Here is an 18,456-nt window from a genome sequence, read left to right as displayed (position 1 = left end):
GGAAACCTGTTTCCAACGGGCGGGTTTCCAGAAAGGCGCCGGGAGCGACCTCGCCAGCCGGGCGCCGCACTTTGCCTCCAGCCGCGGGGTCGGCGGGAGGTGCCCGCTGTGACTCCGCCCCGAGCCGGGTCTCGCTCTCCAGCCCGCGCCCGCGGCGCCCAGACTGCCGGGCGGGCGGGCGGGCGAGCCCCAGCCCGCATGCTCCGTGGCCCCGGCCGGCGGGCGGCTCGTCCGCGCTGGCCGCGCGCCCGGGGGCTGCAGAGGCGGCCGTCCCGGCACCTGGCGGAGCCGCGCGGGCGCCCGAGGCCCCCCTCCCGGTCGCCACCTGGGCCGGCGCGGAGCGGGCTCCGGGCTCTCCATGCAGTCAGCCCAGGGGCTGCGGAGCCCGCCCAAAGGCGCCCGCGATGGCGGCGGAAGAGGAGGCTGCGGCGAGAGGTGAGGTTGCGGGCCCGCGCCGCCAGGTGGGGACGCGTGGGGGCCAGCGGGGCGCCGCCAGGTGGGCGCTCTCTGCTGGAAGCTCCCTCTCCGGCCAGCCATTGCCTCCTGCTGGCTACGGAGCCAAGGTCGTCCCTTGGGGCACAAGTGCGGGGCGGCGCCCCGCGTGCCCTCCCAGGGAGCGGGCGGCGGGGAGTGACGCCGCGCTCGGTGCCGGCTTTCGGTTCGCCCGCAGCCCGGTTTCTTCGCCCCGGGCCGGACCTTTCGGCGAAGGTGAGTTGGCGAGGGACCCTCCGCCCGGGGACGGCGAGCCGCCGCACCCGCCGGCCCCGGGGCGCCCACCTCGCCGTCTGCCGGGGCTGCTGCGCGGACTTGGTAGATTCATCTTTCTTTTGCATAAAAGTTGTTGTCGTTAGGCACTGAAGGAGCTCGGGTTCTGCGAGCCCGTCCCCTCGGAACTGGAAATACTTCCATTTCCCGCCTCACAACCTGCTCCTCCTCGGGGCGGGGAGGTGGGCAGGTGGGCGCGCGGGGGCCGGCTCTGCGCGTTTCCCACGGCCCGGCCCAAGCGGGACGCGGCTCCTGGCCTTTCCCTTCACCGCCTTAGGGAGCCGTCGGGGGAGTTAGTTCATACTTCTGTGGAGGTTTTGTGGATCGAGTTGGAAGCGCTGCTGTGTCTTTTTCCTCTCTCTAGTATTCACGGGCAGCATTGTCTGGGCTCTTCCCTGGGACTGCTCTCAATTGTGGGACGATTATAAAATATCTGTTGAAGACAAAGGGAAGCAGAAATAACTAAAGGAAGACTAGCAGAGAGAAGTTCAGGGAAGCAGTTGATTAAATCTCCACTTTCCTTTTGGAACATGGTGGTGAGTTTAGATTGCCTGAAATACAGCAGTGAGGTGTCTTTGAAAACCTAATAAAGTTGTGGGAATTTGGATCATGGGGAGATTGCCAGAATTCTTTCATTTGAATATTTGAAGTCTCTCTGGATGACACAAAGACGCGAGTAAGCACTGTTTTGAAAAGAGTGCAGTTTGTATAGTGTTGAGCTGGGGCATCCTCTCTGCTCTTGGCTGTGACTGAGCTCTGCCCTTTACAGTGTCACTCAGGTTATTTACCCTTGGCCTTAATTTCTTCATCTGCAAATGGGGATATCCCCATTTCGGGATATATTTATATAACTATATCCCCAATGGGGATAATTATATCCCCTGTTGTATAGGGTTGTTAAAATATTAATGCATTTAAATACATATAAAGTGCTTAGCCCAATACTTGGAAAATAGTGCTCCATAAATGTTAGCTTAATATAGTTAGCTTAATATATACAGGGTGTCTCAAAAAAATGTATACACATTGAATGATTATAAAGTCAGTGTTTATTAACATATAGTTAATTTTCAAAATTTAAAAGAATCTACAGAAATGAGTGTGCATACCTTTTTGGGGGACACCATATATTTACAGCTCCAGTTTGCTTTGTGAAATTAATTCATCTTATCTGGTCGGTTAAGAAAGTGTTGTCCCACACAAGTTAAAATTAGCTAAATTGAAATAATATTTGAGCTTTACTGAAAAAACTAAACCTGAAAATGTGCCTACTGATTCAAAAGGTAGCTTTCACCAGATATGTCTTATGGACTTAGACAAGATTTTGGACAAGTAGTTGGTTGCTATTTATCTGAATACCAAATATGAACTTGGGAATGATCAAAATTAATCCTTCTTAGGCAAAAGTAGCAGTTTCAGTGGGGGCTGGGAGGGCCAGTATTTTTATTGGGGTCCTATTATACACCAGGCATTTCATAAGAAATACCTTCCTTAGTCTCACAGCAGCCCTGTGATGTAGGTGGCATTATCATCCCCATTTCATGGGTGAGATGAGACAACTGAGGCTGGCCCACAGTTACAGAGCCAGAAAGTGTCAAAAGTGGAGTTCAAGCCTGTGGCCACTGCCCATGCCTCTTTCCTTTCTTTCCTGTCTCACTGGGTGGTGCTAATGAGCCACGTGCTCGCTTCCAGACACCCTTTAGCTAAAGAGGGTGAAAAAAATGTTGCAAGTTCCCCGGTCCCTGGAAGGAAAAACAAAACAAGACAGGTCTCTATATCAGAATCCAAGGCCATGTTTTCCTTACACACAATCCCTGCATTTTCCTTTTTCCTAGGCAGTTTGACATTAAGACCCTCATTAAAATAAAAATCTGAAATTGGCATTGGGGAAGAAACCCTTTTAAAATTGGCCACCAGAAATCAGCTGTTGCTGAACATAATTGCCTGCTCACTTTTTTCTGACAGGCTTATGGTAAACACCAAGATTAAGCAAGCTGCCAAGTGACTGGAGCCCTGGTAAATAATTCCAGAATCCGTGGAGTTCCGGAGAAGGCAGTCTTGGGGAAGCAGAACACTTTCCAGACTGAGATGGTCTTGGGTCAGGGCATCTGTGGGGCCGTTTTCTGTCCTTCCCTTCCCATCCCATCCCATGTTCTTACCTGTGATGTTATTGCACCCAGCTCTTGTGAGGTTTCATTCTGCCATTATAGTTGCTTAAGTTCATTTATGTGACTCAGAAATTAAGAGTCATGTTCCAGTCAGCTTTGCATAAGCTCCTGTTCCTGGGCTGACTCCTTAGGCAAAGTTTCAGCCAGGATTGTATTACTCAAGATAAACCAGGAAGGGCTAAAATGGCTTTTCACATGTTTCCAGGGGAGGGGAGGGGAGAGAGAGAATAGGAGAGAAGGGGGAGGAGAGGGGTGGAGTAAAGAGAGAGGAGGAGAGAGTGAGGGCAGGAGATGGAGAGAAAGGAGTGGAGAGCCAGAGGAGAATGGAGGGGGAAGAGAGAGGGAGGAGGGAAGGGGTAGGAAAATGAGAGTGTAAGAAAAGGAGCACTGGGGAAAAGAAGGGGGGAAGGGGAAGAGGGATGAGGGGGGAGGGAGGTGAGAGAAGGGAGGGACTGCCACCCCATCAAAGTTTGACTCCAGGAACAAAAATCAGATTGCATGTTTAAAATATATAGGGAAAGCTGAATTATTAGCACTTTAGCAAGTACAGTGATTTCACTTCTTTCCTTGTGGAAAGACTCACTGGTTCTAAAGTGCAAGATTTCTTACTGTGCTGTGAACAGCGGTTATAATGTCCTTTCGAAATCTCTCCCTTTACATAATCTTTGGGAAGTTATAAATCAGGTAATAACATTTCATTCTGGTAGCCCTCATTTCAGCTTTGCCGTTTAGTTGAAGACCTCCAGTTTTCCACCGTGAGAACTGACTTACTCGGGTGCCTGGGATCTGGGTCATTAGTCAACATCTGCACTGTCATCAGCATTGTCAGGGCTCAGTGAGCCAGGTGCCCTACAAGAGACAAGTGTACCTGAGACATCTCGGGGCAGTGATTTCCTGTCTTGGTTTTTGCAAGTCTGCTAACTGGCATGGCTCCCTTAAAAATCCCAGCCCTTCTGCACTCCTTGCCTTGCCCAGGGCCTCCCTCCTTCCCAGTGGCTGCACGCAGTGAGAACTTCGAAGAACCTACAATTTAAACTCCTGGTGCAGCTGGGACCACAGGTGAAAGGTGTTTTCTGTGGTAGCAACTAGTATTTCTGGATATTTACTGATGATTAGTGAAACAGTTATGCACCTGTTTCATGCCCCCCATGCCCTGTTTTCTTCTTTTATTTGGATGAAATTACATTTACTGGTCCCTAACACATTACTATTTATATTATATCACTTTAGGCTGTAATATTTTATTTATCCCATACCCAGTTCTTTTTCAGTTACAGTTTACATTCAATATTATTTTGTATTAGTTTCAGGTGTACAGCATAGAGGTTAGACAATTATATGCTTTACAAAGTGTCCCCCCTGATATTTCCAGTACCCACCTGGCACCAAACCACACCCCGGATTTTTAAACTTAAAATATTTTTTAACTTCTTAAAAGATTTAAGTCAGTCCAGTAATATAATATCAAAATTCTCATTTGAAAATAGTTGTATCAGTTGGCATGATAGGACATTTATCATTTATCTAAGTAAATTATTGGTATTTAGTTTCTCTAGTCTTTAATCTTATGGTTTAAATCTCTAGATAACATATTCACGGAGAGATAAAAACAAAGAATTTGCCTTATTGGATGTTTGTAATTGAGGGTCAAGATTATTGTCATAAAACAGTTATTTTAAATACATTCAACATGTTTTACTTAAAATATTAATTTTCTTAAGTAGGTAAGAAATGACTACCATACACATTCCAAACATATCTCAGGGAAAGTGAACCATTACCCACTTGCTTTCTCTTCCAAAACCTCTCCACTTATGTGCCCTATACTTGGTTTTGTAAGGGAATCTGCCTTTCCCCATATGGTTTAAACTTTCCCATCTCCAGGCTGTTGGCAACCTGCAGTGCCCCTGCCCTCCTTCCAGACAGGCCTGTAGAAGTCCATCTTAGTCTTGAAGGCTGTCACCCTTTTTCTCTGCTTGTGGAGGAGGGGAGGGGAGGGGAGGGGAGGAGGGGGGCAGATCTGGTGTAGGAACATCAATCAGCCTGAACTTTGGAACCAGGCCACTGGGAGTGTGATTGCCAGTTTGATTATTTACTAACTATTCGACCTTGGCCAAATTATTTGTCTTCTCTGAGCCCCAATTTCCTTGTCTATAAAATGGGAGTAAGAAAATACCTAACTTGGAGGGTTAAGTTGGAATTAAATGAGATGATTACAAACTATTTAGTGAAATTTGATCTTCAACAAATGATTTTCCCCCTTCTGTGAAACCTTCCCAGAACTTCTTTCCGCCTTGGAAATGATTCTCCCCTCCTGTTCTCACACGTGTGTGCTAGCGACTGCCTATTATGGTAACACCTGTGCGGCTTGCCACACGTTATTTAAGGTGGGCTTCTTAGCTCCACCCTTGTTCCTAGAAGATTGCATGTTTCTAGAAGAGCAGGGTTGGTTCATATCTTTACAGTCTCCAACTCCTTGCCCCTATTAAGTACCTAATAAAGGTATGTTGATTTTAAATGAATGATGGCTGGTTTGAGGTGTGGACAGGGCTGGTTCGTTCATGAAGTATCCATTAAATGCATACTTACTACTGTACTAGGCGAACAGAGATGGAGAAACAGATAAAGCAAGAAAACTGTTAAAGAGCTTATAAAATGTATTAGGCTGGGTGAAAAGCAGCCAAAATATTTGCATTACAAGGTAGAACCTATTAAAATCTATAGTTTAACTTCTGGGAGTTACCTGCTGGAGCCTTCCCAGCTGGAGTTGGGAGAAATTATTTCTAGTTCATGAGAGAGGGACTCAAAGAAGGCTTTCAGAGAAGGTGCCAACTTTAGCATTGATGGATAGATAACTCTTGGGGAGGCAGCGAAGAGGATTTCTTTCAGGGCAGAGGTTAGGCATGGAAATGGAAGATCATCAGTGGTGTCCTTGGAAGAACTGATGTGTTGTTTTGGTTCTGGCTAGGAAAAGTGGAAAAGGATTGACTGCTGAAGTTGCTTTGTTAGTGCTGGGAGGCTTCCCCTCCCACCTCTGTGATGCTACACAGTTGACAGAAGTCTGGATTTTGTCTGCTCTCTGAAAGGAAAGATACAGGCATCTTCTTTTTGGTCCTTGGTCAGCAACAGAGCTTTTGCATCACCTTGAAAGGCTAATTGTGGCATATTTCTGATCAGAAGGAAAAAAACTGGTCCTGGTTGCTGCCAGGTGATTGGCTATTAAATCTTATCCTTCACTCCAAGTTGATCTGGACCTATTCTTTCTCTCTTTCATCTTCTTCCCTGAAAATGTAGCTGTTTATATCTTTAAATCTATTCTGCACTCTTGCTTCGGACAAGCATCATAAGCCTATTTCATTTATTCCCATTACATTCTGTTAGGAAGTCTAATAGATGTTAGACTTCCAACATCTATTCAACAAAATGACCTGTGTTGTTCCTCTGTCCTTGTCACTGATGTACCCTCCATGTGGACACATGTTCCAGGTGTGCTCTCAGACCTGCCTGTGCACCTCTGTGGGACAAAGCTGGAAAATACTCCCAGCCTTGACTTCCAATACAAACACCTAGTGAAGGTGCATAAACCCAAAGGATTCAGTGCCCTAAATGTGAAAAGAGCACTCATGGAAACACTTATGTGTGATAACATCAGAAGATGCTCTTCTTATTTTGATCCGATACAGAGAATCTCTGGCTTAGAAGTTACTTAAAAGTGAAGGCTCTGTGTACATCAAAATACCTCTTCACTTTTTTTCTTGGGAGAGGAGAACATAAGGTTAGATTATAGTTGAGCCTAGATAGTACCAAAGCCATGCATGTTTTACAGAAATACAGATTTTAAAGGATAGATCAGTATACAATAGGATTGAAATTGAACACTTTATAAAATAGATATCAATAGATGTTCAAATGAATAAAAGATTATGAAGATTAATAATTATTTTCTCAGCCTGGCCGGCATGGCTCAGTGGTTGAATGTTGACCCATGAACCAGGAGGTCATGGTTTGATTCCTGGTCAGGGAATCAATGCCTGGTTGCGGGCTGGATCCCCAGTGGGGGGCATGCAGGAGGCAGCCCATCAATGACTCTCTCTCATCATTGATGTTTCTATCTCTCTTTCTTCCTCTCTCTGAAATCAGTAAGAACATATTAAAAAAATTATTTTGTCAGAGTCCTAGAGAAAAGTTTAATTGAAATATTGAACACAGTCTCCAGCTCTACTTTTATTTCTCTCCTCAGCTGCCTGGTTGGAGAATTGGATTTCCTTTCTGAGTTAGGTGGTACCCAGAGGTAGGCTATGCTTACATTACCATGGCTACAAACACTATTGCATTCTAGTTAGGCTCTCTCTTTGACAGTGACTCACCCAGGCAACAGTGACCTAGAAAAGAGAGACCAAACCCAGTTGTCCATGCATCCTGGTGCTGGTGGCTTCTTGAAGACAATCCTCCTTTTCTTTAGTTTTCAACTTGAGTTCAACTAGCACTTTTGGCTTACTGTTTTTTTCCGATAATAATGATAGCTACCCAGTCTGGGACACGTGGTCATAAGCAAAGCAGCTTGACCTTAGAGGGATGGTCAGATTCAAAGCCCAAATTGTAGAAGGCCTCTAGGGCAAGTTATTTATCAAGAGGTTGAAAAATAATTTTTTATTAGCTATTTGGGAAGAGCCTGAAAGCAGATTTAGATTCTGATCATTATTGTAATGATGGCATGTTATGCCTAGATAGTATAAAGTCATAATTGTCACTTTGGGTTTTATTACTTTTAAAACTCATATTATATCTCAGTTTGTAGAACTTTCACATTTGCCTTGCAGTGTCAGTGTGCCCCACTTCACTTTTTAAACAGTCTTTTCTTCTATCTAGAATAATTGCTATTCAGTGAAGAGATACAAACATGTTTTTTATGAACACTGATGAATTTTTTATCTCAAAATTAAACAGAAGGTCTCTCATTTTGTTGACACCTTAGATGTTAGGAACCATTGTACCTTTTATAGGTTCTGTGTTGAATTTGGCATATCCAGCTATGCCTGACGAATGTTAATCTTGATATTTGCCTACATCGCGTGTTCTGTTTACTCACTAGCGGCAATACTAGTATTGGGTCATGAGTAACGTCGGTGTAGACCATCCAAATCTAAATGTGATTTTGTGCTTTTTGGGGAAACCTGATGTTGAAATCACTACACCCTGCATTCTTTTTATGCATGAGGATCAGTCAGGGCCGGAACAAGTTAGAGACTTACCTGTTTCAACATGGAACTGGAATTCTGATGTAGTGCTGCTTCTTGCTCCGGCCCATCCTTGGATTAGGTTGTAATGCCCATGGGACACTGGCCTTCTGTGAATATTCCTCATCAGGGAAGCATTCTTCAGTTCTTCTATCTCTGGTTACATTCCGCATCACCACTGCTTTCCCATGACTCTGACTTCCTTATAGTCATCGTGGGTGTTTCCACTTCCCCTTTGCCCATTTCAGAGGCTTAGGATGGATCATTCTCACCATTTGGTTCTGCTACATAGTTAGTAATCCTTAACCTTTACTGAGTATTTACAATGAGCAGGTGTCTCAATGCTTTACATGGTGTAATTCACCGAATCCTCAGAAACTCTATCAAGTAGATGCTATTATTTTTTCACATTTCAGGTGAGGAAATTGAGACACAGAGCGTTTAAGTACATTGCCCAAGGTAAAGGTTGCAGAGTAAGTAGCAGAACCAGGATTTGAACTCAGGCAGACTACCCTCCAGAGCTTTTATGCTTTTAATTTTTCCTTAATGCTTGCTCTTAGGCATTTGGATGTGGTGCCTTTCTGTGAAGTGCTGTTGTTTACAGTTGAACTTCTGCAGGGAGGGAGTTTGGCATACTGGCCTACTTTAGGCTTTGAGAGACTGAGCTCCTTCGCCTAATGATTGTGTGATCTTTGGCATGTCTGTCAGTCAGAGTTCAACCGGGAGAGCAGAACCAGTAGGAGATCTGTATACTAAGAGATTTATTGTGAGGAATTGACTTATGCAAGTGTGGAGACAGGCCCGGCAATACTGGAATCCACAGGGCAGGCTGTCTGGAAACCCAGGCTGGCACTCTTGGGCATAGGCTGAAGAGTCTGTCCACTGGTGGAGTTTCTTCTTCAGGGAAGCCTCTGCTCTGTTTTTAAGGCCTGTCAATTAATTAGCTCAGGTCCACCCAGATTATCTAGGATATTATCTAGACTCTCCCTTATTAAGGTCAACTGATTGTGGACTTTAATCACATCTACAAAATACCGGCACAACACCAGTTAGATTAGTGTTTGACTGAGTGAGGACTGTAGCTGAGCCACAGCAAAAAGACCATCACAGCAAGTACTTCATTCTCTGACCTGTTTCCTCATATGCTAAGCCACCACCATAGGGTCGTTGTGAATATTGTATAAAATAAGGTATGTAAAGGGTATAGTGCTGGCATGTGAGGATTCAGTAAAAGATTGTTTTATTGGTGGCAGTGGTGGTGGGCCACAGCAGTAGTGGCCGTGGCCTCATTCACAGGAGTGACTTAACTGCCGTTGTTGCCACTCTCCTTCCTGGTCATTCTGGTTTACAGCAGTGGTTGGCTTCCTAACTGGTATTCTTGCCTGAAGTCTCTTCTCTTCCATCTTCATTTTTTCCTCAAGGCTATAATGGAAACTTAAAATGCCTCACTACTCTCCAACTTTGAAATAAATGTCTTAAATTTAGACATACTATGTTTATAGCTTTCCTCATTGTATCAGAGAAGTACTGCAATTCCCTCCCCAAAAAGTGCCCCCACACCCTCGCTTGCTAAATGCTAGTGAGAGGGCTCCTTTCTCCAGTGGCATTGATAAAAACCAGATACTTTTTAGGATTTTCACTAAATATTTTATAGGAATTTTTATCTTTAAGGGCAAAACTAGTTGTTGTTTTTTTCCCCAGATCCAAGCAGATATTTAAAAGGCAATACTTAATTATAGTTGAATCAAGTAATGAATAAATCAACGAAGAAAATCTTCCCGTTTCCCACCCCATCAGATGAGAAGCAGTGTGTGCACACATGAGTGAACTTGAGAACTGTTATTGTCTATAGGGATATCCTCCTTGGCATTGACTCACTCAGGCATGTGAGTGGGCCATATAACCTCAACACTTCAACATTATCTACTAGATTTTATTCACTGATATGAGTAAATTATACCATTTCCCAATAATTTGGCTCTTCCCCTCCATTTCACTGCGCCACCAGCAGTGCTCAAGCCGTTGGTTAATACCTGGAACTCCAGAATGCACAGGTGGCTCTCTTAGATTTTAAGTTCCATGAAGGAGCAGCCTCTGTGGTCACTGTCGTATCCCCAGCCCCTGTAGCACAGTGTCTGCTTCATAATGGCCTGAAGAACAAGTACCGATGGAGTGATGTGCGGGACATTATAGGACCACAGTTGGTAAGTTTCACTCACCAGGTGACTGTCTCAATAGGGGAATAGACTGGCTCTTTTCCTACCATCTCCTTTCTACCTAATTGTGCTGCGAACTGGAGAACTAGCTGGTTTTTGAGTTCATTCTGAAGTTTCGAAGTCATAAACTTCCTATCTTTCTATGTCCAGCTTCTCTCATTGACATCCGTACAGTTGGTTTGTGTTCCACCCCGAATGCCATGCCCTCGAGAGCAGACATGGAGCGCCTTGGTCTAGACTGTGCAGGAGGTCCCGGCACCTGCTCATTCTAAGGCCATCGTTAGCACATGTCTGGTGGGAGTGATATGAGCAAACCTCATCTTACCTCATTCATACTCTGAGATACATGTGGCTTTGCACTGGGCAAGCCTGGGAAATACCTGGTCCCTCCTTACTTAGTAGGAAGAATGTGTCATATAGGTAACCAGATCCCTTCTGGCTCATTTAAGGCCATGAGGCCCAGCAGCCATTATTGCAGGGAGCACAGCTTAATCCCTGACGCTCTCTGACAATCCTTGCTTTGTCCATAGTCTTACTACTTTCTGCAGCCCAAACCAGTTCAGTTTTCCCATGTGCTGAGTGGTTGAGTCCCTTCTAACCATTCTTGTCTCATCCCTTGGGTCAACCTTTTGCTTTCCTCATGTAACTCGGTGTCTTAGGCATCTACAGTGGCTCATCGACAGTGGACTCATTTTTGCTGGACTATAGTTACTTACCATCACTAAATTTTTGGTTTTCAAATACATTATTTTATTTGATTCCCAACACAAACAAATGGGGTTTGCAAGAAATTACTTTCATCTTAAAGAAACAGTCTTGGATGTGTTAAGTGACTTGTCCAAAAAAACACAACAATTTGCAGTGGGTAGACCAGACTAAAAGGATTTTTCTGGGCAGGAACTCTCAAAAGTTAAGAAGCAAAGGCCACTTTCATATTTTAAGAAAGTAACTTAAATGCTTATGTTGAACGAATTGTTTTTAACAGTTACTCGGAGGATAATTTAAATTTTATGTAAATTTTAGCATATAGCTCACTACTGGCAATGAAAGTAGGTAATGGGAGAAGACTTTTTAAGTTGTATGAAAAATGTATTTTTCCACCGCGCTGGCATGGCTCAGCGGTTGAGCGTCGACTTATGATCCAGGAGATTTCTGTTCAATTCCCGGTCAGAGCACATGCCCTGGTTGGGGGCTCGATCCCCAGTGGGAGGCGTGCAGGAGGCAGCTGTTCAATGATTCATCATTGATGTTTCTATCTCTCCCTCTCACTTCCTCTCTCTGAAATCAGTAAAGAAATATTTAAGGGAAAAAAAGAAAAATGTATTTTTCCATCCTTGCATTGCACTTCTGTGAATGTGTGTGCAGGTGTGTATGTTGTATATGTTTCAAACATAATTTCAAACTCTAAATTTGAACCCCTTTGCAATTATGAACCTAAATCAGGTAGCTACTTGGTCTCCCCTCCTTCTGACTGCTAAACAGCTGCTTATTTCTCATGGTTTATTTCTGCCCTTGAGGAGTTGATACTAAATGGTAGACCTTTAAAATATTGGAGGTCGATTACCATCGCCAGGGAGATGCACACCCAGTGGAGCAAGATTTGATGCTAATCTCATCTAAAATGAAACCACAGACTTCCTTTGCAGAAACAGTCACAGTATCCTTTTCCAATCTGAATTCGGAATTACTTCACTGAGTGTTAAATAACATATATTACATTCGTCATTGGGAAGTGACCCAATTTGGCAACGAAAGACAGTATCAAAATATGAAATTATAACCTCCAAAATGAGTTATATAAAAGCAGAGCTAAGTTTCAATTTCTAACACATGGTCTCATCTTCTAAATAAGTATTATGTGGAGGCTGAAAGTAAACTGGAAGGTTAAAAAATAAAATCTTTATACACCTGAAACTAGTAAAGTGTTATATACCAGTTTTACCTCAAAAATGAAATCTTTACTCTTTAAATTATGAGTCACCTTCTAACAAACAAATCCACTCCATGAAGGTTGGATTGTTTCCAAAGAACAGATCCTTTCATCCAGAACTAGTTAGTTCCACTAACCCATATTTTCCTTTTATTTACAGAAAGCTCTGTTTTGAACACACTTGTACTGACATAGCCAGACTTGAGGGAACATAGCTAATTATGGGGCAATACTTCACTGGTTAGTGAACATAAAGACCTTTAGAGCCTCAGATTTTGATTTTGTGAAAATATTATTCTGTCTGCCTGCAGATAGTCCATTTTACATTTTAAAGGTTAATAAGGAAATAGGATTGAAACATGTGGAGATCATGCCCCCTAAAATGAGAGGCAGAAAAGAAAATCTTCATTTTATTTCTGTTTTGAACTTCTGTCGGGGAAAGAGTGTCCTTGCATGAATGTGTGCTGGAGGGGTCGGAGGGGTCTGGTATTTTATATGCCAGAGTGTGCTGTGGTTCAATGCTAGTGAATTTTTCCTATTGAATTGCTATCAATAAGAAATTCCCATTTTTCTGTGGAGACAGATGGTGTTCTGCCATTCAAAATCTATTAGATAGAATGGAGTCTAGGAGTTGAGACCAGAATGAATCTCATGCGGTATTTGGTGATTCCAGATAGGTCCCATTTAGAAGTCTTTGGATATCATTAATAGAAAGTTAATTCCTAAGTAGCCACCAGTCATTGGTAAAATTATTCTTACTGCTTTATTGTGCGACCTATTATCCCTACAGAAGACTGTAAAAATTTTGTGTGCTGTTTAAAGAATAAAAACAAAACAGTTATCTGTGAACTTTCAGCCAGGCTAAGAAGTAGAGCATGAACTCATTATTTATCCCTGTGTATCCCTCATGGTTTTTTTTATCCCTCTGAGGGTTTTTTTAAAGTATGTTTTTATTGATTTCAGAAAGAGGAAGGGAGAGAGAGAAACATCAATGATGAGAGAGACATTGATCGGCTGCCTCCTGCACACCTGGCAACCTGGGCCCTCAACCTGGGCATGTGCACTGACCGGGAATCAAACAGCCACCTCCTGGTTCATAGGTCGACACTCAACCACTGAGCCACGCTGGCTGGGTGAGAATTCTGACTTTTGCGTTAACTGTTCCCTTGCTTTTCTGTATAGTGTGGAAATCTATGTAGATATTGCTAAAAAAACATTGATCAGTTTTACCAATTTAACTTAAAAACAATTTTATAACATGCTGTGCTTTTGGCTGTGACTTTACTGCCCACCATTATTTTGAGATTCATTCATGTTAATATCAGTACTTCATTCATTTTTATTGCTGTTAGTCTTCTATTCAGCGGATAACAATTTATCCATCTGTTGCTGGAAATTAATTTCCAGTTTTTTCAGGTTCTAATTTTTGTTGTTCAATGATAAGCAGTCCTGTTAATGCATTTCTTATAAATGTCTTCTAAGATGCAGTAAGAGTTTCTCCATGTACCTAGCAATGGAATTCTGAAAAATGTTGTTTGCATGTGTTCAGCTTTCTTAGGTAATGCAAAATGGTTTCCAAAGTGGTTGTAGCGACTTACATTCCCACCCACAAAGCATGAGCGTTCCATTCCTCCACACCCTCACATTTGGTATCATCAGTCTTGAATTGTAGCTATTGGATGGGTATGTAGTAGTATCACTATAGTTTACTTTGGATTTTCCTGAATTAGTAATGAGATTGGGTATATTTTCATTTGTGTGTTGAGAGTTGTAATTTCTTTTTTGAAGTGCACATTAAAAACTTCTTTTGAGGTTTCTATTGGGTTGCTGGCCTTTTTAGTGCAAAGGCATTGTTTGTATGGTCTAGATATTAGCCTTTTGTTGTTTACACATGTAACAAATATCTAACTACTAGTTTCATTCTCTTTACAGTGCCTTTTGATCAACATTAACTTAATTTTAAGGAGGTCGAATCGATCAATCTTTTCCTCTATTGCTTTAACTTTTTATGTTTTGGGAAATTCTCTCTACACCAATAACAGACATATTCTCACTCCTTTAGAGTCTTTTCTATTATATTTTTGCCCTTCACATTTAGGGCTTCCATTCAACTGGAATTGGTTTTTATATTTGGTATAAGGTAGGGGGGTCAGTTTTATTCTTTTCCATAGAGAAAACCAGTGGGACAAGAACCATTTATTAAAAAGCTGGTTTCTTCACATTGATCTGGAATTTCACCTCTGACATTTAGCAGATTTCCATATACATATGTCTAGGATCTATATTTACCTTTGGTCTGTCCATTCCCCATTGGATATTGCCAATACCATACTGTCTTATAATGTCTTGATATCTAATAAGGAAAGTCCTCCAATGTTTTCCTTGCCTTGTCATGACCCATTGTACTTCCATATGCATTTTATATTCAGCTTGTGGAGTTCCACCAGGAAAAAAAATGCTCACTTTGACAGGAATTGCACATCTATTTTAGGAGAATTGACATCTTTATGATATTGAGGCCTCCAATCCATAAACATGGATTTGGATCCATTGATTGGGATCTTTTAAAATATTTTACATAATATTTTTATAACTTTCTCCGTAAAGATCTTATAGATTATGTACCTTTTTATATATATCTTTTTATTAAAGATTTATTCTTTAGGTACTCTGTATTTTTTGAGGTTATTATAAATTGTATCTTTTTTAAATGTCATTTTGCTATTTCTTGTTACTGGTGAACAGAAAGCAGTTGATTTTACATACAGCCAACTTGTTCTACTCTCTGATTTTAATAATTTACCTCTTGGTTATTTGGGTTTTCTATATACTCAATAATGTCATTTCCCAATAATAGCAAAATAAATTATTTTCTTCCTTTCCAATTTTTATATTTTTTCTTCCCTTATTCCACTGGCGGGTGTTCTGAAATAGTACTGAAAGGGGGTAATGGTAAAAGGTGTTCTTATTTCTGATTGCAAAGAGAATGCTTTCAAAATTTCTTCAAGAATATCTCTGTGTTGATATAATCATATTTTCCGATTAATTTGTTATTGTGGTAAATTATATCCATTGATTTACTAATATTAAGCCAGACTTGCATTTCTGGGATAAAATTATCTTGGTCATGATGGGCTATTCTTTTTATACATGTATGAATTTTGTTTGCTGATATTTTGTTAAGATTTTCGTATCAATGTTCATGAGTGAGATAGGTCCATAGTTTTCATTTATTGAACTGCCATTGTCAGGTTTTAATATCAAAATTATATAAAAAAGAGTTGGGGGCCAAGGCATTCTATACTTTTTCTATACATTGGAATAGTTTGTGCAAGAAAGAATGTAGGAATATTCAGCTTTTTATTTTTATTTTTAAAATTGATTTTTAGTGAGAGGAGAGGAAGAAACCTCGATTTGCCCATTATTTGTGCATTCATTGGTTGTTTCTTGTATGTGCCCTGACTGGAGATCAAACTCACAACCTTAGCTTATTAAGAAGAGGCTCTAACCAACTGAGCCATTTATTTTTGCTTCTGTTTTGTTAGTTAAAATTCTCTGGGAATTTTTTCATTATTTTCAAATCTTTAGAATAATATTGTTCATGAAATTTTATTATCTTTTAAATGTCTAAAGCATCTAAAATTGTGACTCATGTTTATTCCTATCTTTATTCGTTTATGCCCTCTTGCTTTTTCTCGTGAAAAACCTTGCCATATGTTGAGCTTTTTTTGACCTATACTCACTTGTATTCTATTTATTATTATAGTATTCTAATGATTTCCTTTCTTCTAATTATTTGAATTTGTTTTACTCATCTGTTTCTTATTTCTTAAATTATTAGCTCATTAAGTTTCAACCTTTTTTTTTTGGTTAAACATTTCCTCTAAATAGTGCTTTCACTGTGTCTAAACATTTTCATATGTGATATTTTTATTATTTAGTTCCAAATATTTTATAATTTTGCATTGAATTCTTTCTTGTACCATGAGTTATTTGTGTATTTCTTTATTTCCTAAGGTACAGGGTTTTTTCTAGTTATCTTTTTATTACTGCTATCTAATAATTACACTATAGTCAGAAAATGTTTTAAAATATGTACATAAGTCTTTTGAAATTGTTGAGATTTACTTTGTTTTCGGTGCAATATATTGTTGATTTTTATAAATGCTTCATGGGACTCTAAAACAACGCTGGATTTTGAAGTTGCCAGGCATAATGGTCTCTATATGTTTATTATATCAAGCTTGTGCATTGTGTGGATTAGATCTTCTATCTCATTATTTCTGAATGCTCAAGCTCTCAGTTACTGATAGAGGTATGTTAAAACTCTCTTGCTATTGTAGATGGATTGCACTCTCCTTATAAATATTGCTTATATATTTTCAATCTATATTACAAGGTACAAATGAGTTTAAACTTTCTACATGCATTTTAGTATGAGAAGGAGGCTCACATTTGGGCTATAGATTATGTTTAGTTTAGTGATTCTGATTTTTATATTTCATAAAACATGTAAGAAACCACACTTAAGACAAAAAGGATTTTACTGTCATATTTATTAATTCAGAGTTTAACATGTTCTTGTTCCTTGACGTTGTTAAGTCATTTCTGGGATGCTTCAAAAGAAATGATCAGAAGATAAGAAGCTTTTGTACCACAGTACATATTTGTGATGGTGAAAAAATAAAAACATAAATCCTATCAATAGAAGACTCATTAAGAAGCTGTGCACATCTACATGATGGTATATTATGCAGCCATTAGAAGAATTTGTAAAGAATTTGTCATAATACTGTAAAATTATCACAGTGATTGGTAAATAAAAGCAAAATATATATGATGATTTCAACTAATGATAACTATTTGGAAATTCTGAAAGGAAATATCTCTAAATAGTAACCATTGGTTTGTGAAAATTGGTATCCCCCTTCCTTTCTACTTTTTTTGTGTGTTTTCCACAGTATTCACTTTTTTAACAATTAGATTGGAAAAAAACACTTTAAAATATGGACTAACAAATACATTTCTAACTAATATTTGAATGTACATAGTTATTCTTTCTAAGTTATTTGTTATTTAGTCGATATTTTTAAGATAGAAAAACAATTTCAGACGTGTGATACGGATATATATATATACATATGTATATATGTATATATATACATATGTATATATATATATACATATATATATATATATATAAAGTAAAAGTTAGTTTAAAATTAGATATCTTACTGTGCTTGATCTTTTTATCTCTCACAGGTGAAGTGTTGATAGAAGACAACCAGTTCATTGCTCCCATGGTTTCCAATCATATGAGCTCATGGATGAAACCAACAGCTATTGGATCCTTCAATCCACACATGACAGAGTTTCCAAGAAAACGAAAAGGAAGTGATTCAGATCCATCCCAGTAAGTGAATTTATTCCTTTTGGCCCATTAAATCTTTGACTCTAGGCAAAAAAGGAAAAAGATTACCTTTTAAATGATTATGTTTAATTACATGGTAATGCTTGGATAGGGGCAATTATTTATCCATCCAGCTGCCACCTCTGTCTAGACTGACCTGGTACTTTTCTGTCCAGCTCTGAAGGTTGATAGGCATCCAGGAGGGTCAACGAGTCTGAAAGACATAGCAACCTAAGGTTAATTTGCTTTATGTTTATGGTCGCAGCGAGAGATTTGTCTTCCTCATTGAAATACTAAACCATGAGAACGTCTCCCCGCATGTTTGGCTTAAAATAACAATGACCAGTTTGCTTCTCACCTTACTCATCATTGATATAATAACTAACCCTTGGTTACCTGTGGCCAGTTTAATCATATAAAACTCTTAACTTTCCATATTTATTAAGCCAAATAGATAATAAAATCAGCATTGAGAATACTTACTGTCTCCTTGTTGTTGCCTAATGCAACTTGCAGCCCCAACTATCCTTTAATGACCTCTCCAAGCTGGGTTTATATGGTGAAAATAATAGGATAGAATAAGTATAACAATCTAGAGCGATTCATTTTAGGCTGGGACTTTAAATAAAGGTGAAACCTGATGATAGTTCTCCATTCTGAGTAGGGACAAGATGAAGACATAATGAAACATCCTAGCTCTTTTTATCTTGGTTCTTCCCAATATACTTTA

At 40.3% G+C, this 18,456-nt stretch overlaps 1 protein-coding gene across 3 annotated transcripts in view; it reads left to right on the top strand.

Moving 5' to 3' along the window:
- Positions 1-256: 256 nt before the first annotated feature.
- The window catches only part of BMAL2 (basic helix-loop-helix ARNT like 2), a 52,949-nt gene continuing 34,749 nt past the window's right edge, over positions 257-18,456 (top strand). For 2 of the 3 annotated variants that reach the window (XM_081128128.1, XM_081128127.1), the window contains exons 1-2: positions 257-435; positions 17,579-17,729. In XM_081128128.1, the coding sequence (XP_080984254.1) occupies positions 405-435; positions 17,579-17,729 (182 nt within the window). In that variant the 5' untranslated portion in view covers positions 257-404. Of the gene's footprint in view, positions 436-597; positions 709-17,578; positions 17,730-18,456 lie in introns of those variants that run through there. The other variant, XM_081128129.1, reaches the window with a different exon arrangement.

This window comes from Miniopterus schreibersii (assembly GCF_964146895.1).
Source record: "Miniopterus schreibersii genome assembly, chromosome: 2".
NCBI lineage: Eukaryota > Metazoa > Chordata > Mammalia > Chiroptera > Miniopteridae > Miniopterus > Miniopterus schreibersii.
The sequence above is the reverse complement of the archived record's forward strand: the minus strand, read 5'-3'. Positions and strand labels throughout refer to the sequence as shown.